Source organism: Erinaceus europaeus, chromosome 2, assembly GCF_950295315.1.
Source record: "Erinaceus europaeus chromosome 2, mEriEur2.1, whole genome shotgun sequence".
Taxonomy (NCBI): Eukaryota; Metazoa; Chordata; class Mammalia; order Eulipotyphla; family Erinaceidae; genus Erinaceus; species Erinaceus europaeus.
In genome coordinates, this window is record NC_080163.1 from 53,658,544 (window position 1) to 53,681,301 (window position 22,758).

General features: G+C 41.9%; 1 protein-coding gene and 1 long non-coding RNA gene across 5 annotated transcripts in view; both read left to right on the plus strand.

Moving 5' to 3' along the window:
- The window catches only part of LOC132535287 (uncharacterized), a 422,795-nt gene extending 404,888 nt beyond the window's left edge, over positions 1 to 17,907 (plus strand). Inside the window, exon 2 of the long non-coding RNA XR_009547062.1 lies at positions 16,758 to 17,907. This is a non-coding gene — a long non-coding RNA (uncharacterized LOC132535287). The remainder of the gene's footprint in view (positions 1 to 16,757) is intronic.
- Positions 1 to 17,907, plus strand: part of STK32A (serine/threonine kinase 32A) — a 171,566-nt gene extending 153,659 nt beyond the window's left edge. For 3 of the 4 annotated variants that reach the window (XM_016185286.2, XM_016185287.2, XM_060180487.1), the window contains 4 exons: positions 1,301 to 1,426; positions 6,632 to 6,760; positions 12,782 to 12,846; positions 13,861 to 17,907. In XM_016185286.2, coding sequence (XP_016040772.1) covers positions 1,301 to 1,426; positions 6,632 to 6,760; positions 12,782 to 12,846; positions 13,861 to 13,975 — 435 coding nt within the window. In that variant the 3' untranslated portion in view covers positions 13,976 to 17,907. Of the gene's footprint in view, positions 1 to 1,300; positions 1,427 to 6,631; positions 6,761 to 12,781; positions 12,847 to 13,652 lie in introns of all 4 variants that reach the window. The other variant, XM_007516361.3, reaches the window with a different exon arrangement.
- Positions 17,908 to 22,758: the final 4,851 nt, after the last annotated feature.

Consider the following 22,758-nt stretch of genomic DNA (forward strand, 5'->3'; position numbering starts at 1 on the left):
AAGAGAAAAGGTTGAGGAGAAAAAAATCCTTATCCAAGGATTGAACAAAAATAGTTCAAAAGAAGGAGGAGGAAGAAGAGGTAGAAGAGGAAAAGGAGGAGGAGGAGGGGGAGGAGGAGGAGAAAAGGGCCAGGTGGTGGTGCTGCCAGTAGAGTACACACATCACAGTACAGTTCACAAAAACACAGGTTCGGGCCCTTGTTCACTATCTACAGGGGAGAAGCTTCATGAGCAGTGCTGCAGGTATCTCTCTCTCCCCCCCCACATTTCTCCCTATAAATGTCTGCCTCTATTTAAAAACAAAAGGAAAAGAATATTTAAAACAATAAAACCCAAGGCTATGGGAGTAGCCTTCATTGCCTCTTACCTATGCCATCTTCAATATATTTAAATTAGCTAAAAAAAAAAAAAAAAAAAGCAAAAACTGGTAAAATTTTTAGTGAGAAGTGAGGTTCATGTGTACAATTGGAATAGACTATCTCATTACATAATGGTCTCACTTTTCCAAAATATGAAATAAGTTTTTCCTTCCTTCCTTCTTTCCTTCCTTCCTTCCTTCCTTCCTTCCTTCCTTCCTTCCTTCCTTCCTTCCTTTCTGGCTTTCTTTCTGCCACCAGGCTGTGGCTGGGGCTCAGTGCCTGCACAACTAACTCCACAGCTCCTGGTGGCCTGCCTGCATACCTTCTTAGCTTCCTTCCTTATCTTCCTTCCTCCCTCCCTTTCTTTTCTCTCTCTCTCTCTCTCTCTCTCTCTCTCTCTCTCTCCACTTTTCTTTCTTTCTTTCTTTCCTTCTCTCTTCCCTTCTTGTAGTGAAAGAGAGAAATAATAAAAAAAAAAAAAGAGGGAGATAGAGACAAGGAGAGGAAACACACCGCAGCACTGTTCCACCTTCCCTGAAGCTTCCTCCCAGCATGAGGCTTAAACCCAGAGCCTCATGTTTCACCCAGTATAGTAGAGCACGCTCTTTTTTTTTTTTTTTTAAACAAATAGGTAAACTAATATTTACAGAACAAATTATCCCATACTTAGTAAGTAGGCTAACCAGGAATCCAAGATGTCTGTGACCCAGTAGCACAAACTATTTTCACTTTACCAGACTCCAAACAACGACTGATAATTCACTCAGAACATAGTCTCTACATTATTATTTCTAAAGAATAGGATTCATTAACAAGACATTGTCTTATTTACTTTACTCCTAGACTTTAAAAGATTTAGAGAAAAATAATCTTTTTGTTGTTGTTTTTTCTCCCCTTTCGACTTTCCTCCTGATCGTGGTGTGCTTTCTTTCCATTGGCAGCTGCTGGAACCTAATCCAGACCAACGGTTTTCTCACTTGTCCGATGTTCAGAACTTCCCCTACCTGAGTGATATGGACTGGGACGCGGTTTTGCGGAAGAGGCTCATTCCAGGTTTCATTCCTAATGTGAGTCGATCCGAACAAACTTACAGCTTTCGTTCCGTGAAATAGGCTATTCTGTGTGGCAGATAGGCTTGTTGCCGCACTGAATCATCAACTCCTATTGTTATCCTTGGGTCTCCCAGTTTACAGAGAAAATGGACATCACATAGCTGGCAGTCAGCCTCACTGGGCTTCTATAGTGGTTCTTCTGCATCTGAAGTTCTAACTCATCATCACTTTTTATATGATTGTTGTTATTGTCATTTTAGTGCCAGGACTTCACTACTATGTGATTCCATTTTCAGACAGAGATAAACACAGAAAGAGAATGGAACAGACCACAGCACTGATGCTTCTTCCAGTGTGGTGGGGGCCAGACTCGAACCTGGCTCCTGCACATGGCAAAGCAGCACATTATCCAGGTGATATTTTGCAGGCCCTTATAACCACTTCTTTAAGAATGCTTTTTACTGGAAAGTTACAATTGTCTTCCAAATAGTCATTTTCAGTAATCTGTTTTTTGTGATTTCTATTAATGAGTTAAGAATAGTGTACTATAGGGAGTCAGGGGTAGCACAGCAGGTTAAGCGCATGTGGCACAAAGTGTAAGGACCAGCATAAAGATCATGGTTCTAGCCCCTGGCTCCCCACCTGCAGGGGAATTGCTTCACAGGTGGTGAAGCAGGTCTGCAGGTGTCTATCTTTCTCTCCCCCTCTGTCTTCCCCTCCTCTCTCCATTTCTCTCTGTACTATCTAACAACGACGACACCAATAATAACAATAATGAAAAACGACAAGGGCTACAAAAGGGAAAATAAATTAATAACAAAAAATTTAGTAAAAAAAGAATAGTGTACTATAAAATTATATAGTACATACCTACCACTGAAATCTTGTGCCCTCAACCCTCTACAACCACCATAGTTCTTAGTTCTCACAAAATTTAAGAGATAAACTATTTATTTTCTCTTTTTTGTTGCCCTTGTTTTATTTATTGTTGTAGTTACTATTTTTGTTGTTATTGATGTCATCGTTGTTGGTTAGGGCAGAGAGAAATGGAGAGAGGAGGGGAAGACAGAGAGGGAGAGAGAAGGATAGACACTTACAGACCTGCTTCACTGCCTGTGAAGTGACTACTGCTGCAGGTGGGAAGCCGGGGGCTCGAACCAGGATCCTTAACACCAGTCCTTGTGCTTTGCGCCACGTGCACTTAACTCGCTGCACTACCGCCCGACTCCCAATTTAGTTTTTTTTTTTTTTTTTTCTGCGAGTCAGTTGCTTTAGTCATCTATATTCCACGTTTGAATAAAACCGTCTGGTAATTGTTTTTCAACTTTTAAAAATTTCTTATCTTTATTTATTGCACAGGGACAGCCAGAAATTGAGAGGGAAGGGGATGGTAGAGGGGGAGAGAGACAGAGAATCACCTGTAGCCTGGCTTCACCACTTGCAGAGCTTCCCCACCTGCAGGTGGGGATCAGGGGCTTGATGTTTTTCACCTTTTTACTTAATTCACTTAGCATAATCACCTTCAGAGCAATCTGCTAGTTTTAAAAAAATAGTTTTTTTTTTCCTAATTCCAAAGACAGAGACATTTGAGTAGCTGGTATCTGTGTCAAAGGATTAGAAAGTGTTTGGATTGATGAAAACAGTTCCATAAACCAGATCCCCATGAGAGGAATACCTGGCCTAGGAACATCTCTAGTCTGCTGCAGTTCACTGACAAAAGACAAAGGGTTGAGGCTCAGGCCAAGAGACCTGGTGGAAGCATCTGACTCCTCATCTCTTACAGCCTGGTTCTGTATGCTCAATTATAGACATATGGACAGGATAGAAGGCCCTAGTTGGACCTGTTGAAAGAATTCACTGCCTTTTTCTCTTGATGGCAAGCTAAGTGCTTGTGATGGACATGTGTGCAATCCTTCACCTGTGGTAGCAGAAGGAGAGGTGCAGATGAGTGGAGTCAGGTGGACATGCCAAGTGAGAGTACTGTGCTGGGTGGGTTCAATCCTCATGGAGAAGCAGGACGTGGGGTCAAAGTCTCCCCCCTGGTCACTTGGCAGCACTCAGAGAGACAACATGTGACTGTATGAAGACTGAGGTGCCACATCTCTCCTGGCACCAGGGCATCACTGTCACTCATCACCAGCACTGTCTCAGGAGAAGTTTCCATGTGGGGCTCTGTGGTTTTTGTTTGTCTGTTTTGTTTTGTTCTTCCCAGAGCACTTCTCAGCTCTGGTTTCTGGTAATGCCGAGGATTGAACCTGGGATCTTGGAGTCTCAGGCATGTGAATCTCTTTGCATAACCATTATGCTGTCTCTTTAGTATGACTGTGAATTATCTGGGGACCTGAGGCTAGCAATTCTGTTTCTGAGAGTCTGGTTGAGAAAGGGGATTCTGAGCCAACAATCTAGTGATTCTGATCTTCATAGTTGTCAACTTTGGGAAATAAATACTCAAAGCTCAGATTTTATTTGATTTTTTAAAAGATTCATTTTATTCTGGGGCATTGGATGGTGACTCACCCAGTAGAGTACACACATTATAATGCAAGAGGACTCAGGTGTAAGTCCCCAAGCCCCATGTGGGAGTGTGTGGGGGGAAGCTTTACCTGGAACAGTGCTACAGATCCCTCTCCTTCCTGTCCTCTGTCTCCTGTTCTCTTTCTTACTCATATTCTATTAAAAAAAAAGAAAGAAAGAACGGAGCTGGGTGGTAATGCAGTGGGTTAATTGCAAATAGCACAAAGAGCCAGGGCCAGTGTAAGGATCCCACTTTGAGCCCCCAGATCCCCACCTTCAGGGGAGTCAACTCACAAGCGGTGAAGCAGGTCTGCATGTGTCTATCTTTCTCTCCCCCCTCTTCCTTCCCCTCCTCTTTCCATTTCTTTTTGTCCTATCCAACGACAACAATAACAACTACAATAAGGGCAAGAAAATGGAAAAAAATGGCCTCCAGGAACAGTGGATTCGTAGTGCAGGCACCGAGCCCCAGAGATAACCTTGGAATCAAAAAAAGAAAAAAGAAAGAAAGGAAGAAAGAGAGAAAGAAAGAAAGAAAGAAAGAAAGAAAGAAAGAAAGAAAGGAAAAGTATGTGTGAGGGGAGGGCGTTCAGGGAATAGTCACTGTGAGTGGTGAGCCCCAGAGATAACTCTGGTGGCAAAAGGAAAAGGAGTGGGGAATAGTGGCACCTGATTGAGTGCACACACTACCATGTGCAAGGACCTGAGTTGGAGAGCGGTGAAGCAGGTCTTCAGGCATCTGTCTTTCTCTCTTCCTCTCTATCTTCCCCTCCCCTTTCAATTTCTGTCTTTCCTGTCAGATAAAATATTGAAGAAATTAATAAAAAGGAAAAAATGACCACCACGAGTAGTGGATTTGTCCTGCTAGCACTGAACCTCATCAGTAATCCTAGTGATAAAAAAAGAAAAACAAATGCCAATCACTATTAAATCAATGATTTAAAAAAAAAAAAAAAAGGAAAGGAAAAAAATAGTATAAAGAAGGAGGTCTTTATGAGAAGCCAGAACACTACCCAGCTCTAGCACAGGTGGTACTAGGGACTGAACCTGGGACTTCCAGGGCCTCTAGTATGATGCAAACTTGATGCACTACAATTGCACTATCTCCTTGAGACCAAAGCTCAAATTTTAGAAAAAATAAATTTAATTTGAGTTTTACCGTTAACTAAAGGCTCAGTGGGAGGGGTTTAGAAAAATAAAACTAAACAATATTTGAAAAATCAAAGACTATGAAGAGCAGATTGGAAAAATAGCTTATCTGGATAGAGCATCTCTTTTGTCATGCATAGGACCCAGGTTTGAGCCCAGCCTCCACAGCATTGGAAGATTTATTGTCATGTTATCCTCTTCTCCCTCATTTTCTCTATCTCTATCTGAGAAAGTTGACTCAGAACAGTGAGGCCTCAATATGAGAGAGAAAGAGAGAGAGAGAGAGAGACTATAAGCAGCACAAGACTAGAGGCCTGGTAGTAGTGTACCCAGAAAAACACACATATTGCCATATTATCAAGAACCTGGGTTCAGAGCCCTAGTCCCCACCCACAGGGAAAAAGCTTCTTAAGTGGTGAAGCAGGGCTGCAGGTGTCTTTGTCTCTCTGCCTCTCTATCTCCCCCACCCTTCTTAATTTTTTTTCTATCCCATCAAATACAAATTAAAAAAAAAAAGGCTACAAGAATAGTAGATTCATCATTCAGGTGCTATGCTCCAGTGATAATCCTAGTGGCAATAAAAAAATTAATAAAAAATAAAAATTAGAAAAAAACCCCACAAAAATAAAGCATTTACACAAAGAGAGAAATACACGCAAAGCACCACACTGGCAGTAACCTATCTAATCCTTCCAGTGGGAATTCCATCCTATTGTCCTTGGTCTCTGTTGGGACTAAGCACCATTTTCCACATTGGGCCTGGGGATGTTTAGAGTTGCTGGTGCTCATGTGGGTGACCTCGCAACCGAGGTAGCCACTGGCTTCCCTGTTGCCGATTCAAGGGATGAGCACAAAACTGAAAGGACAGCCAGGGGAAATTCAGGTATGAACATCCAATTTATTCAGAAAAAGACAGGGATTATATAGCAGAGTGGAACAAAGAACATTTTTCACATATGTCAGTAATCATAGGTTTCCAAAAGGTCAGTACCCCTATGGTGGGGAGGGCTAAGGAATGACGAGAATTGATGAGATACCCAAAGGTCAGGATGATTAGTCACCATGAGGCAAGAGATACTAACCAAGGGTATTAAGAAAAACATGGCGATTAAACCAGCAGAGTGAGATAAAGCAGAGAAGAACAGAGTATTGATGTAAGACATGATGATCAAAGAATGGGGAAATAATGTGTGGGGGTCTCATTGTTAAGTTACTGGCAAGGCAGGGTGATGGAGTAGTTTTGTATGTGATCAAAGATGGTGAAATTACAGTGAACTTTAAGTGAGTTTTCAATCAGGCAACCATTTGGTTTGTAGCAGGGGAATGAGTTAAGTGTTAGAGGGTGCAGGCCTTTGTGAAGCCTGGGAGACTGACTACGTCAGGAAAGCTTTTCCCTCCAAGCTCTATCCCTGAAAAGGAGAAACTGACAGGTGGGGTGTCTTTTCAGACCTTCAGCTCAAGGATGGGGGAGTTCCCTATGCTCTACCATACTTTCACATTATCCCACATAGAGTGATACAGAACTCTGTAGAGTGAGCCCACCTGTCTTCCTTCCAGAAAGGCAGGTTGAACTGTGACCCCACTTTTGAACTTGAAGAAATGATTTTGGAGTCCAAACCACTTCACAAGAAAAAGAAGCGTCTGGCAAAGAAAGAGAAGGAGATGAAGAAAACTTCTTCTTCTCAGGTAAGCCAGTCCCCATAGAGCTTGTTACTGCACCTTGCCCCTGCTGGGCTGCCGCTGGCCCTGTGAAAGGTGTGGGTGGAAGGTCACCCAGCTGGCTGGTTGGGCTGCTTCTCAAATGCTGGGCAAAGCTGGACACCCCAGCTTCCAAAAGGGCAGACCTGGGCTACCCTCCAGAGGCTACTGGTGACATGTCAAATGTGGACCTCATCTCTTGAGCTCTTTCATTCAAATGACTTAGTTCTTGCCTTCTTCCACCTCTCCATTGAAGCTGTGCTATTTCCTGAGACTTTGGCCATTCTCCTCCCCAGAGTTTGCTGTTTTATTTAATAGTATAGGCTACATGTGTTTATTTGGCAACTTTTGCAAATTACTTTTGTAAGGACTATATCCTCATCATGTGTCATCCCTGCAGTCTCCTTTACTCCCACTAGTGCTTTGACAGAAATGTCATTTGGACGCTAGGAACAAATTTGTTCTTTCCTTGATTCATTTTGACTGATTGCTAGAGACCTTTGACTGCTTTCCAGAGTTGTCAGCATTGGCTCTGACATTTTCTTCTTTTTGTTGTTTTTCACTGTCTTTGTTTTGTTTTTGTTAGCTTTTTTGTCTAGGAGCCTTGCACATACATGGTTCTGTTGCTCCTTGTGGACATTTCTTTTAATTTCAAAGATACAGAAAAGGAAATACAGACAGAGAAAGTGAGAGGCATTCCGGCCCCATTCCACTACTCCTAGGGTTCCCCCTACCATATTCATGGAGCTCTGCATGGTGCCTCCCTGGTGGTGCTGGGGGCTCAAACCTGGGTCCTTGTGCTTAACGTGTGGGCTTTCATACATGAACTGTCTTCCAGTCCCTGGTCTGCTTATCTTGAGGAACAGGAGATTGGTGTTTTCTTTTTCTGTTTTTTTTTAATTATCTTAATTTATTTATTGAATAGAGATAGCCAGAAGTCAAGAGGCAGGGGGAGACAGAGAAGGAAAGAGACAGAGAGACATCTGCAACACTGTTTCACCACTTGTGAAGCTTCCTCCATGTAGGTGGGGACCAGGGGCTTGAATCTGGGTCCTTGAGTATTGCAACATGTGCACTCAACCAGGTGCACCACCACCCAGCTCCATGATTGGAGTTTTTCTAATCCTCTATTTTCTCTTTTCCCTCCTTAATTTTGTAAGCTAGGTTTAAATTTAAAAAAGAAAAGTTGTTTGCTTCAAAGTGTAGTCTTTCTCCAAACTAGAATAGAAAGATTCTGAATCTCAAAATAGCACTCTGTTGATACTTATCATTATTTTTTTTTTGCCTCCAGGGTTATTGCTGGGCTCCATGCCTGCACTATGAATCCACTGCTCCTACAGGCTATTTTTTTCCCTTTTGTTGCCCTTGATTTTTTAAAATATTTATTTATTTCACTTTTGTTGCCTTTGTTGTTCTTTTTATTGTTGTAGTTATTGTTGTTATTGATGTCATTGTTGTTGGATAGGACAGAGAGAAATGGAGAGAGGAGGGGAAGACAGAGAGGGGGAGAGAAAACACCTGCAGAGAAAACACCTGCAGACCTGCTTCACCCCTTGTGAGGCGACCACTCTGCAGGTGGGGAGCCAGGGGCTTGAACAAGGTTATTATGCTGATCCTTGCACTTTGCGTCATCTGCGTTTAATCCACTGGCTACCTCCCAGCCCCCTATCTCTACTTTTTTATTAAAGCTTTTAAAATATGGAAGCCAGTCTTAACATCTCTTGATATTATTATCATGCCCATTCATTCATTCATTCGATAAATTATTATAAAGTGCCTAGATGTTAGTAAATATCTCTGAAATGGTAGCCAGTGCTGTCATGGTCGTAGTACATAACCACCATACCATGGGAGTTGCTCATTGGACTTCTCAGAAGAGATGGCACTCAGTCTGGGTCTCATAGGCTGAGTAGCAGAGCAGACAGAAAAGCACAAAGGTATGTCAGTAATCTTTACAATCTCAGAATTTGGACACATTTCCACATTTCAGAAAAAATGAAATGACAGTAGGTTACCAGTGGTAGGAAAGACCATGCTGTGTGCAAAAGACCAGTGCTAGCACTCCGAACTCTATCTCTTCAGTTTCTTCCAGAGATGAACCATGAGCACCCCATTTCTCCAGCCTCTTTTAACCAGAAGTTCTGCCTCATTACAGCACAGGCCCCACGTGGCTCAGATTCATTACTGCTTAGGCACCATGTTAGGAAAGTCTCAGGATTTAGCATGGGAATTCCAGCAGTAGACCAGCAATTCTATTTTGTGGCACGGCACTGTTTCTTGATACCCAGCTATTTATTTATTACATTTATTGTGTCTCAGAATTATTTCTGGGGCTCAATACCTACACTATGAATCAACTGTTCCTGTGCCATTTTTTGATAGGACTGAGAGAAATTGAGAAGGAAGGGGAAGATAGAAAGGGAGAGACAAAGACACCTGCAGAGCCACTTCACCATTTGTGAAGCGCCCCCCCCCCCCACGCTTCCCCCAGGTGGGGAACCAGGGGCTTGAACCAGGATTCTTGTGAGTCTTGATACTCAGCTTTTCAAATGCCATTTCCTGACTGGGAGGAGACATTCAAAATGAACGCAGTGGCTCATGGTCTCCCTCTCCATATTTCATTTCATCTGTCACTTCATTGTTAAGAATACTGTATGCATAATTTGTGTACTAAGTATAGAGATGCAACCCCCATGTCTGTTTCAGTGTGTACTGTAACGTCTTGATAAGTCTGTTCACCTGTTAGTCATCAATTGACCCTTGGTTCAGTTGTTCTGCTAAAAGATAAGTGAGGGACCAGATGGAGGTGCACCCAGTAGAGCACACATGTTATCATAAGCAAGGACCTAGGTTCAAGCCCCTGCTTTCCACCTGCAGTGGGGAAACATCTTGAGTAGTGAAGTTAATCTCTTTCTCTGTCACTTTTTTCTTGCTTTATTTCTCTTTGTCCTATTAAATAAAAAGATAAAAAAAAGAAACTTTCCACTGGGAGTGGTGTATACTTAGTGTAGGTACTGAGCCAGAGCAATAGCCTTGATGGCAGAGAGAGAGAGAAAGAAATTAGAGAGTTTGCTTTGTGAACATACAGATATGGATATATAGATACAGATATGTAACTATAGATAGATATATAGGTATCCCTAAACTTTTTTTATTATGGAAAGAAATCTCTTCCACTGTCTATTTTGTGTATGGGGAAAAATACTGGCTATGATATTTTTAAACAAATTGGTATAATCAGCCATACTTATGACTTTCAAAGCTCTCCCATAAAATGCCTTTTTTTTTTTTTTTTTTTTTTTTTTACTAGAGAACTGGTCAGCTCAGGCTTATGGTGGTGCAGGGGATTGAGTCTGGGGCTTTGGAGCCTCAGGCAAGACAGTCTCTTTGCATAATCATAGTGCTATCTCCCCACACCTAATAAAATGAGTTTTTTCTCCTTAAATTCTTTTTTTTTTCATCATTTTTTCTTTTTTATTTTATGTCTTAAAAGGAAACACTGACAAAACCATAGGATAAGAGGGATACAACTCCACATAATTCTCACCACCAGAACTCTGTGTCCCATCCCCTCCCCTGATAGCTTTCCTATTCTTTAACCCTCTGAGAGTATGGACCTAAGGTCATTGTAAGATGCAGAAAGTGGAAGTTCGGGCTTCTGTAATTGCTTCCCCACTGAACATGGGCATTGACAGGTCGATCCATACTCACAGCCTATCTCTCTCTTTCCCTAATGGGGCAGGGTTCTGGGAAATCTGAGCTCCAGGACACATTGGTGGGGTTGTCCAGGGAAGCCTGGTTGGCATCATGCTAGCATCTGGAACCTGATGGCTAAGTAATGAGGCTGAAGGGTTGACATTCCATGCCTGATGACTCTGGACACAGTCTGAAGTGAAGCATGCTGAGGTGGTACTTGTTGCATTGATTAGGTTGGGATTGACGGATGCAATATCATTTGGTATGAATTGAGATAAGCATGTAGGAAATTGAGCCCTACCCTAGAGATTCCAGGACTGGGGGAAATATAGGCTCTGTAGAGGAAGTGGGAGGTTCCTGCTCTCTTAGGGTTTAAGAAGGCAATAGATAGTTATTGCTACAATCACATTATTTGGCAATTGGGTTAACTTTGAAATATCCCTTTGTTAGCATTTGCTGTATCATAAGCAACATCGCCATAATTTTTGTCTTTTGATATTATTTGTATATAGTTTTGACATTATTTGTATACTTGCCACCAGTTGCTTCTGTCTCCCTGGTCTAAGCTTTTAAGAGTGTCAACATATCAAAGACTCAGCAGCAACAAATAATGAAGAGGCTGTGAGGACAAAGGAACTCTTCTGCACTGCTGGTGGGAATGTAAATTGGTACAACCTCTGTGGAGAGCAGTCTGGAGAACTCTCACAAGGCTAGACATGGACCTTCCATATGACCCAGTAATTCCTCTCTTGGGGATATACCCCAAGGACTCCATAACATCCAACCAAAAAGATATGTGTACACCTATGTTCATAGCAGCACAATTCATAATAGCTAAAACCTGGAAGCAACCCAGGTGCCCAACAACAGATGAGTGGCTGAGAAAGCTATGGATATATACACAATGGAATACTATGCAGATATTAATAATAAATGAGCCCACCTTCTCTGACCCATCTTGGATGGAGCTAGAAGGGTTATGTTAAGTGAGCTAGGTCAGAAAGATAAATATGAGTATAGGATGATCCCACTCATCAACAGAAGTTGATAAAGAACAAAAAGGGAAACTCAAAGCAGGATTTGACTGAATTTGAAGTAGGGCACCAAAGTAAAAACCCTGGGTTGAGGGTGAGTGTGGATGTTCAGCTTCATGGGGCTGATGGGCGGGGAGAGGGGGGGATGGGATGGGACACAGTCTTTTGGTCGTGGGAGTGATGTCTATGTACACTTCTCTTTAAATTCTTAGATGCTCAAGTGTATTTGTTTCTACTGACACTTATCCAACAGTATAATGTATCTTTCTGTTTAGTTCTTGCATGTAGAGAGCCAGGAGCATATATTTTCATATGCCACGTGGAACAAAGACTATGTTCTTATTAACACTAAGTTGTCATTAGTATAGTACATAGGTTCTCAATAATACTAATTCCAATGAAAGTGTTCCCAAACTTTTGGTTAAATAAGAAGTCTAGTAGAGATGAGTTTTGTGTTTGTTCGTTTGCCTTTCTGTGTGGAAGAAGGAGTGTAGAGAGTAAGTAGCCTTCATTGCCTTTCTGAGATTATAAAGATAATTAATAGAGAGTTATGCCTTTAGGAAATGATAGAACTGTGAATATGATAGGCTGATACATGGCTCAGAGACTCTTCATTGTCCCAGACATGCAAGAGGGTAGGGTTTATCTTCGCCGTACTTGACAACATTCCTTGAATCACATTCTCATGAGAGGCTTTCTTAGATATATTTGCCAGAGTCCATTTATTTTTCTTCTTTAATGAGGAAGACCACTATGTTATTTTTCCTGTAGCTGTAAAGAAAAGAAGACATTTTCTTTTCTTATCTTCTTGTATTGTGGACTCCTCTCATCTACAGTTACAAAGATCTGTAGTGCCTTTAAATAGAGAGATGCTTCTAGGCTGGTCATTACATCCAAACTGAATCTCCCAACCACCCCTGAGGGCTAGGAAATGAGAGGCAGGGAGAGAAATAGGTCAGTGAATTCTGTTTGTACCTATGTTGTAGCCATGATTTTCCCTTGGGCTAAGTGGCTAATAGATATCAAACTATAGCTCAGATCTTCTCATGGGGGTCATTATGGGAAACAATGGAGATGTCTTACCTCCTGCTGTTTCTCCCGTCATTCTGGGTGGGATCTGACTTCTGCCATTAACTTCCAGATAGCATTCATTATGCCCATGCCTGGTACTTCAAGTCAATGGACACAAAGTAAGTTACTTGCTGCTTGAGAATCTTTGTTGCTCTGCTAACAATAACTCTTTCCCTCCTCTTTTTCCTTTTTTTTTTTTCACCTGAAGATGTGCCTTCTTCAAGAGCATCTAGAATCAGTCCAGAAGGAATTCATAATTTTCAACAGAGAAAAGTAAGTAACTCCTGGGAAAATAACTGCTCTGGAGACAATGGGGTAATTCACCCAGACTAGCTGCTTTTACACAATTTCTATGCAATTGATGTACATCCAGACTAGAAAATTAAGAGACTGTCTAATTTTTGTGAGACATTTCAAACATCACAATTGGTAAAGTAGCATAATGTCAAGTTTCTGATTATCAGAATGACAGAGGACCTAGCACTTGAACACTGAGTATCAATGACTTCTTAAAAGATTTTATTTACGTATTTATGAGAAGGACAGAGAACTGGAATATCATTCAGGTACATGGGATGCTGGGGATCAAACTCAGGGCCTCTTACTTGAGAGTCCAATTCTTTGTCCACTGTGCTACCTCTTGGACATTAGCAGTGATTTTTTTTTTTATTATATTTACTTATTTATTCCCTTTTGTTGCCCTTGTTGTTTTATTGTAGTTATTATTGTTATTGTTGTAGAATAGGATAGAGAGAAATGGAGAGGGGAGAGGAAAGAAGAGGGGGAGAGAAAGATAGACACCTGCAGACCTGCTTCACCACTTGTGAAGTGACTCCCCTGCAGGTGGGGAGCCGGAGCCTTGAACCAGGATCCTTACACCGGTCCTTGTGCTTTGTGCCACCTGCGCTTAACCTGATGCGCTACCACCCGACTCCCACCAGTGATGTTTTTAAGGATTTTTTTTTTCCCAGTTCATGTCTTTTTATAAATTTCTGGGCTTAATGATATCATTTTCAAAGTATATATCTTTTCGTTTTTCTTTCTAGTGACTAAAACTCCTTCCTCCCCCCTTTTCTAAGAGTACAGAGGGACTTTAATAAAAGACAAGCAAGTGTATCCTTGGAACAAACCAAAGACCCCCAAGAAGAGGATGGGCAGAATAACAACCTGTGAAATCCTCAGCCTCTTTTTGGGACATGTCTCTGCACTTCAGGCAAAAATTCCTGACCTCCACGTGAGGAAGAGTTGACAGTAGTTTTCACCTCTCCTTTTTCTCACACACCTTAGAAAACGTGAACAAGCACTTCCGGGAGGAAACAGCATGATAGAGAGAAGAGAGTCTTCTGGCTCCTGCCATCTATGTAGATTCACCAACAAGTGTGACCTCCAGCAAGTCAGCTAACTGACCATTTTGCTTCAGCTTAGCCATCTAAAATGAGAAGATTACAAATGCTCTACTTTGCCTTTTTTTTTTTTTTTTACTGCTACTGTTCTATTATTCTAAATGGCCTTTGTTTTATTTCCAAAGAACTATTTGGATGTAGATTTATTTTTCCACTTCTTCCATTTACACTGTGACATAGTGTGAAGAGCTTCAGAACTAGAAAATGCCATAGATATCTGAATCACCAAATCCACTTGTCTGAGGATGACGAATCCAAGCAGAAAGAAATGAATCAGAGCCCAATTAGAAGTAACATAGTTGGGGGTCAGGCAGTAGCGCAGAGGATTTAACGCACATGGCGCAAAGCACAAGGACCAGAATAAGGATACCGGTTCAAGACCTTGCTCCCCACCTGCAGGGGGGGTCACCTCACAAGCAGTGAAGCAGGTCTGCAGGTGTCTATCCTTCTCTTCCTACTCTGTCTTTCCCTCCTATCTTGATTTCTCTCTGTCCTATCCAACAACGACATCAATAACAATAATAATAACCACAACAGTGATAAAACAACAGGGACAACAAAAGGGAAAATAAATAAATATTTTTTAAAAAAAGAAGTAATACAGTTGATAGAGCCTGTCTAGAGGTGTCCTGGACTCAGTATATCATGCCAGCTCCTATCAGCTACCAAGAGCTTTTCCCAAGGGTCTGTGGTGAAGTGAATCTGTGATCATGGAACTAATCACACCATGGAAGTTGGCAAAAGTTGTAAATCAGAGATTTTCTTTTCCTCTTGAAGGAGGGCATTCATGAAGATCAACACACCACTAGCCTTCTAGTAAATTTCTTCCTTTTAATGTTTCTAGAGAACAGAATATTGCCATATTGCAGTCCAGCATGGTTGCAGCTCACACAGAGGTGATAGTGTTAAGTTAGAATGTGAGGTGAAGACAGAAAAATGTCCTCTTCAAAAAAATCTTTTAAATTACTAAGAAGCTAAGTAGCCTTTCTTTCCTAGTGACATCCTGCCCATAAGTCACCGTTCAGTAATGAAGCAAGCCACCGTTTGTCTTGATGTTGCCTTTTACTTCTTTCCCTTACCCATTTTCATGTTGGATAATATCAGAGGAACTAAAATGCTGACTAAGTTATGAATGTCTTTGTAGACTAGAATTACACTGACAATTATGAGATGCCAATATATGTGAAAGCTGAGAGGGCTAAAAGGTCACAGAGACTGAGCAAGGGAGCAGTGACATTGTGCTCCCCCATATGGTGGGTGGGCAGAATTGTCTGTTTTATATTTTGTGATGTCTTTTTATTTTATTTTATTTTATTTTATTTTATTTTATTTTATTTTATTTTATTTATTGCAGAATGGTCACTTTTTCATTGAGATAAAGACAGAGAGACAGAAGAGGGGAGAGACACCGCAGCACCACAGCATCCTTGGTGCCCATGGCATGTCTGGTTAAGCCTGGAAAGTGCACAAAGCAAAGTAAACAGCCTATTAGATGAGCTCTCTCAAAGTAAATAGCCTATCAGATGAGCTCTCTCTTGCTTGATGCCTTCTTTTTTATTGCCACCAAGTTATTTCTGGGGTTAATGCTTGCAGTATGAATCCACCATTCCCAGCATACACTTTTTTATCTTTTTGTTTTTTCTTACTTGATAGGATAGAGAAAAGTTGAGAGGGTGGGGAGATAGGGTGAGAGAGTGACATCTGTAGCCCTGCTTCCACCCTGCAGGTGGAGACTGAGGTTTGAACTCAGGTCCTTGCACATGGTGATGCATATACTTAAGCAGGTGTGCCACCCAGCCAAGTCTCACTTTTTATTTATGTGTTTATTTGCCAAACACAAAGCTAAATTTTCCTAAGCAAGGAGTGCATAGGCTATCTGACACAGCAGACCTTTGGAGAGGAACTGTTTTTGACAGCCCACAGGTACCAGGGTGGGTAGAGATAAAAGGTGGTTTACATGTTTGGTAGGGGATAGTTACAATCTCTTGGCTACTGAGATCCCCTGAACCTTGCCTTTACATTGGAAGAATATGGATCTACCATATTCAAGTAAGCTGGCAATAGAGCAGAAGCAAAAGTTATGGGTGTCTGTGACACAGGACTTTTCTAGGAGGGAAGGTCACACAGTCAAATAGGCCTGGGCAAAAAGTTAGAGCTGAGTATGTACTTGACATTTAGGGTGTAATAAATACATCCAGACTTCCTGGAAGTTCTGGGGAATAGTGCCTCTCTACTTTAAGAACAGCCACAGTTTTTCTTAAGAATTAAAAGCTAATTTTAGTTTGGTTGTTTGTTTCCTTTTCTGTATGTTTTCCACGTTTTTTTTTTGTTGTTTTTTGTTTGTTTGTTTGTCTATCCTAGTTTGCTTTTCTCCAAATGCTGAAAGCTCTTACCACTTATCCTAATTCGAAGTCACACAGAGGAAGGTGGATTGTAAAGAGCAACAGCAAATTACCAGACTCTGCTCTAGGTATCTAGGAACCAGGAGTGTCTGGGGCTGCCTGCATGCTTTGCATCACTCATCATTCCTGATTTCAGCTCTGGTGTGCTGTGAACTTGCTGTCCCCTGGTTGCTCTTGCTGTGGTCCCATGTACCATCCTCAAGGAGAGACACTGTGAAATTCTTACTAAGTGGCATGGATGGGAACTAATTATATGCCACTTTCTATTCATCCAATTTATAATGCAATAGGTACCTTCTGGAATCTCTGTGGTTTGAATCTCTAGCTGTTTTTTTTTTTTTTTATGTGTGTGTGTGTGTGTGTGTGTGTGTGTGTCCAGATTGCTGCCTGCATGCTTGAAGACCTCTGTGGACTTTAGAAACCTTAGACTCACCAACTAGACAACACAACACCACCCTCACAACAAGATGGCAGTTAGAAAAAAAAAACATTGAATCTATCAGCACATCATAACCTATCAGAACCACCCCCACCACCATCCATTTTAAACATTTAAAAAAACTCCCCAAATGGAAATATTTGTGTGAATCTGTGCCACTGACAGCTAGTTGTTCAAACCAGACCCTCTGATTTTATTTCGTAACTAAGGCTTTGCTGCTCTCTTCTGTGTAGAACATATTTCATCTGGGTTTATGAACAGTCAAGCCTAGGGACTAAGCATTTGAGAAAACAGGATGACCAATGCATCCTGTTGTTTGGTGTTCCCGGAATCCTCTCCTCTCAGCAGAATCCTCCCTTGTTTGTAGCTCATCCTGGCTATGACACTCCTGCACTCACACCTATCTAGTCGCTGTAAGCTCTTATGAATGACAGGGCAGCCAAACCCTGCCTCATTGGCCATGGCCTGAACTCCCTGGAAGGAAATATTTGGCTCATGGATAGCATTCTGTTCAGCTGCTAACTGGTTCTGGCTGCAGTTAGCACCAAAGCCGGAATGCCAGGCAGCACAGAGCATGGCTAAGTTCACTGGGGTCATTTAAATAACTCCTGATTAGGCTGCTTCACCTAGGGATTTTCTAACCAGACATGACCATACTCTTCATCATCATAGTCACCCTTCAGACTGGCAAGAAAGCCATTAGGAAGACAGAATGGAGACTGGGTTAGCAGGGGCCCAGTCTCCTGCTAGCTATTTGCTATCTCTGTGACTGATACAGTCATGCAAAGACCTGAATCCTTCAAAAGCTGAAATAGCAGGCATGTGACATGGAGTTTGTGCCGGTCAGTGGTCCTGGAAGTCTGTCCACACAAAATGTTGTTTCCCTCTCCATCTGCCCTGTGATCAATGTTACTCACAAGCTCCATGTGTCTGACTGATATTTAAACATTGGTGTTGAGAATCCAGACCTTGGTTACCTGCTCTGTTATAAGCAAGCAGCCCAGAGATGGGAAAGGTGTGCTTCTATCAAGCTACAACTTATGTAATGTTCATGTGCCTGTGCTTATTAAAGTGTTGTCTTACACATTGAGTCACTGGTCCTGCTTTGTCAGGTGTGTGTGTGTGTGTGTGTGTGTGTGTGTGTGTGTGTATGCATGTGCATGCATGCACACATGCATGTGTATATGTGCATATGCATATAACTGTTTCCCCTAGATGCAGGGCTCAGGGCTGTGGGCATCTGAAGTGGCTTTTTGCACTAATATTCCTGCCCAGGAAAAAATATCCCTCATCCTGGAGACAAGGTAATATTAGAGATGACCTTCTATAACCATGGAAGACAAGTCTGATTTAACAATCTGGGCTGGAAAGCTAGGCCACTGGGTAGAGTAGATGTCTTGCCTTGTGCACAGCCCAGGTTTGAACCCTTGCACCACATGAAAGGTGCCCAGGCGGTGGTAGGAGCTCATGTGATGTGATGTCTCTCCTGGCTATCTGAGTGAAATAAATGATCTGGGAGTGGTGAAATCAGGCATGCATGAGGCCCCAATTTCTTCTTCTAGCGTTTGCCAGGCCCCAATTTAATACACACACACACACACACACACACACACACACACACACACACACACACACACCAACTACTAACAACTTGGCAAATGCATTCCATGTGGGAAGCCCCACATTTGATCCCCCATACCAAAACAAAACCTTAATCTAGCAACCTGACCCCTCTAGGTTCCCACTGTAAAGATGGTAGCACACAATTCCAGATCCTTGCACTGTGAACTGACATCTGTCGATAGCCCAGGCCCATTAATTTCCAATGCTCTCTCTTCCTACAACTCAACATCCTCCCTGTTCCATTCCATGGAACAAGGTAACAGGTGGTGAAAAGCTCATAAGTTGGAAGGAAAAGGTTAACAGTAGCTTGGATTCTTGCAACTGGAAACTGCTTAACTCCTTCTGGGAAATATAGTTACATGTTCTGAAATCATCTCTTATTAGTCTTATGGACTGGAAAATATCAGGTTGTGTCACGGGGGAGAGAGAAGACCAGGAACTCATGGCTGAGTGGGAATGCAATACAATGCCTTTTTTAATCAGAGAAAACACCTTTATACCTTTTGAAATGGAAGTGGCAAGTGGGAAAAGGAAATGGCTAGGAAAGGGGGTGGAGCAAAAAAAGAGCACGAATAGCTCTTTGAGTATGTGAACTCATTATTGTATGTTGCATTGACCCCTTTGAACCTCTTTTTAAAAATTATTTTTTACCACCAGGGTTATCACTGGCACTAGAGTCTCATGATGATTCCACTGCTCTCAATGGCCATTTTTCCCCCTGTAATTATATATATAGAGAGAGAAATGGGGGGGAGGGAAGTGGGAGGAAGAAGAAGCCCCTTCGGCACTTCTCCACCATTTGTGAAGCTCAAACCCACCCACCTACCTGCCCCTATCCCCCCACACGGGGGCTCAAACCCATCTCCTCTCACATGGTAACCTGGTAACCTGTCCACTCCACTAGGTGAGTTACTGTCTAGCCTTCAGTGCATTTTCTAATCACAGCTGGTGCTCCCTTTGTGGTGACTTGAAAACAGAGCTGATTCCAGAAAGATTTCGGAAACCCTTTGTGGTGACTTGAAAACAGAGCTGATTCCAGAAAGATTTCGGAAACCAGAGGATCCTTGCTAGTCCTACAAACTGTTCTCATTCTCTATATGGTCAGTTGTGACTGAGCCCTGAAAACCTACAGCCTTAAAGATGTGAAAGCTAGTCACTTTATTTCACTAGTACTTATTTTAAACAAAGCTACCTCCTCTCTTTATAGCCCTGCAAGCTGAACTCTATTAGTGTTGACCAGGCCCCTTGATCACACTGACTCTAAACAGAACTCACTTGCTACCTGGCTCCTAAGCAAGGAGAAGTGTTTCACCAGTCCTGACCTCAAGCCACAAAAAGGAACTGTGGGTCAGAGCTTATTAATTATCAGACCTTGAATCTCAACTGAAACAATGCTTGCTGTGCTCAGGGTAGTTTTGGTTAAGATTGTTGAACTGTGCTAATAGGCACCATGATAGCAAATGTGGGTGGGATCATCAATTTGAATACTTATAAACAATGTAAATGTTTGGGGCACAGAGAGAATGTCATTTGTTTTCTGATGTGTGCATTTAACTGTACCCACTAATTTTTATTGATAATTTTGAAATTTATACGAGATCAGCCTTCAAATGTGGTAAAAATAAAAATTACGATTTTAATGCTAAAAAGTAATTAGTCAAACATTATCCAATAGTCCCTTTCTCTACCTGCCCACCATTGGCTGACACCTATACCCAGGAACTTTGCTGAGCAGAACATTCACACCCTGTAGGTCCTTGAGGATGTTGCTGTGGCCATCTACTGAGTTTTCCATTCCTTTTTCCGGGACCATAAATTGTGCATCTTTAAAAAGTTACTAAGATTCCACCTGGCTTGAGGGCTGGACATGTTCCCAGTTGTGGCCAATGGGTTCCAGCCCACTGGTCCTTGGAACTAGTTCAATGTGAGCACGTGACCCAGGCACAAGCAGTCTCTATGACTGTGGAGGAAGTCTTTCCTTTCTCTGAATCTGATAAACAGGTAAATGGAAAGCTGGGGTTGGTCAGCTATGTTTTAATATGGAAAAAATATGGACTCAGTTCGGGCTGTGCAGTAGTGTGCTCCCAAAAGTGTACATGTTCCAGTGTTCAAGCCTCTTGATCCCCACCTGCAGGCTGGGAAACTTCACCAGCAGTCACAACAGGTGTCTGTCTCCCTCTCTATTTCACCCTCTCCTCTTAATTTTGGTGTCTGTATAAAAATATCAAATTAGGGGGGTCAGGTGGTAGCACAGCAGGTTAAATGCACATAGTGAGAAGCGCAAGGACCAGAGTAAAGATCCCGGTTCCAGACTCCGGCTCCCCACTTGCAGCAGGTTCACCTCACAAGTGGTGAAGCAGGTCTGCAGGTGTCTATCTCTCCCCCTCTGTCTCCCCCTCCTCACTCGATTTCTAACTGTCCTATCCAACAGTAACAATAGCAATGGCAATGATAACAACAACAAGGGCAACAAGATGGAAAAAAAATGGCCTCCAGGAGCAGTGGGTTCATGGTGCAGGCACTGAGCCACATCGATAACCCTGGAAGCAAAAAAAAAAAAAAAAAAAATCAAATTTAAGAAAAAATGAATCACTTGGCCTGGGTGGTAAAGTGGGTAGAGAGACAGACTTCCAAGAATGAAGTCCCAAGTTCAATCGCCAGTATCATATATACCAGAGTGATGCTTGTGTTTTCTCTTTCCCTCTATCTTGTGAAATAAATACTTTTACACTTAAAATATTTAATCTGATAGGACAGATTTGAGAAAGAATAGAGAGGGAGACATCTGCAGACCTGATTCACTGCTGGTGACCCCTAGGGGCTCAAGACTGAGGGTTTGAACCCAGGTAATGCTTGCTTTCAACCAGGTATGACACTGCCCAGCCCCATAACTACTCTGAAAGGAATGAAAAATTTACTTAAGGCAAGCAAGGCTAAAATATAGAAGGAAACATAAATGTTTCATAGGCCTAGCTATGCTTGAAAATTTGTCCATGAACTTCTCAGATACACCAGACATTAAGCTATCCTTAAAATGAGGCTGACAACCTGGCCCCTACCACACTGTGGGAAGCTTTGGTGCTGTTTTTATTTGTTTTTGCCTCCAATTGCTGGGGCTCTCGGTGCTGGCACTACGAATCTACCGCTTTTGCTGGCTTTTTTCCTCTTTCCCATTAACTTGGTAAGACAGAGAGAAATTGAGACAGGAGAGGGAAATAGAGAGGAAAATACAGACACCTGTAGACGTGCTTCACCGCTCATGAAGCAGCGGCTACAGGTGTGGAAAAGGAGCTCGAACAGTACTATGTGTGCTTAATTGAGTGTGCTACTGCCCACCCTCTGTACTTTCCTGATTCTTTCATTGTTTCTCTGTCTCTGTTTGAAAAAAGCCAGCATCCAGCCTGGAGTCATATGAAACCTGAGTAATGATACCCCCCCAAATTAATATATATATTCTTAAACTGTTTTTTTTTACATACTAGTATAACATTTGCAATGACAAATGTCCCTGGCATAATTCTAGTTGGAACCAGGAATGTTTACCCCAAAAAGTTTAATATAACAGGTTTGGTGAATTGGTTAAAAAAAAAAAAAAGGTACCTTAGAAGGGTTCAGTCTTCAAAAAACTTGAGAACTTGAATTGGACAGTTTTTGAAAGGTTCACAGGATTTCACATAGCTTTGAAATAAACTTTAAACCTTTCAGAGGAGTTGTGCAACAAATAATCCTCTTCAATACTCATTAGGCTCCTTCTCAGCTCACGAAAGATTCTACTTTGGAAAATGTTTAGTCTGAGTTTTCTCAAAGTCTTGGTTTTTGGGGAAAAGCATAAAAATCCTTGAAGGGGATAACCAGTGAACACAACACTGAAAATCTTTCCGGGACTGTTCTGGACTCTGGATTCCTATTCTAGTGGCAACTCCTTTTACATTATACTAAAACTGATGAACCACAGAAAAAGCATTAGGTAGTCTTTAATCATGGTCTTCAAACTGAGACTACACTGAAATGTCAACATCAACTAAACAGATACAACAGCCACCACCAATTCTCAAGTGGTAGCTTTTTTCCAAAATCACATCTGCCTCTCTTACCATGTCAGTCAACATAGGGCTTTATCACTCTGGGATGACTTTTTCAGGTAGATAGTAGTAGAGAGGAAATGACACTACAGCAACCCAAACTTCCCTGAATCCAATGAGGGCCAGGGCTGTACAAGGATCATACACATGGCAAAGCAGACACCATTCCAGATTAGCTATCCCACCATCCCACCATTTCAGCTTTTTTTTTTTTCATTTTTAAAATTTTATTTATT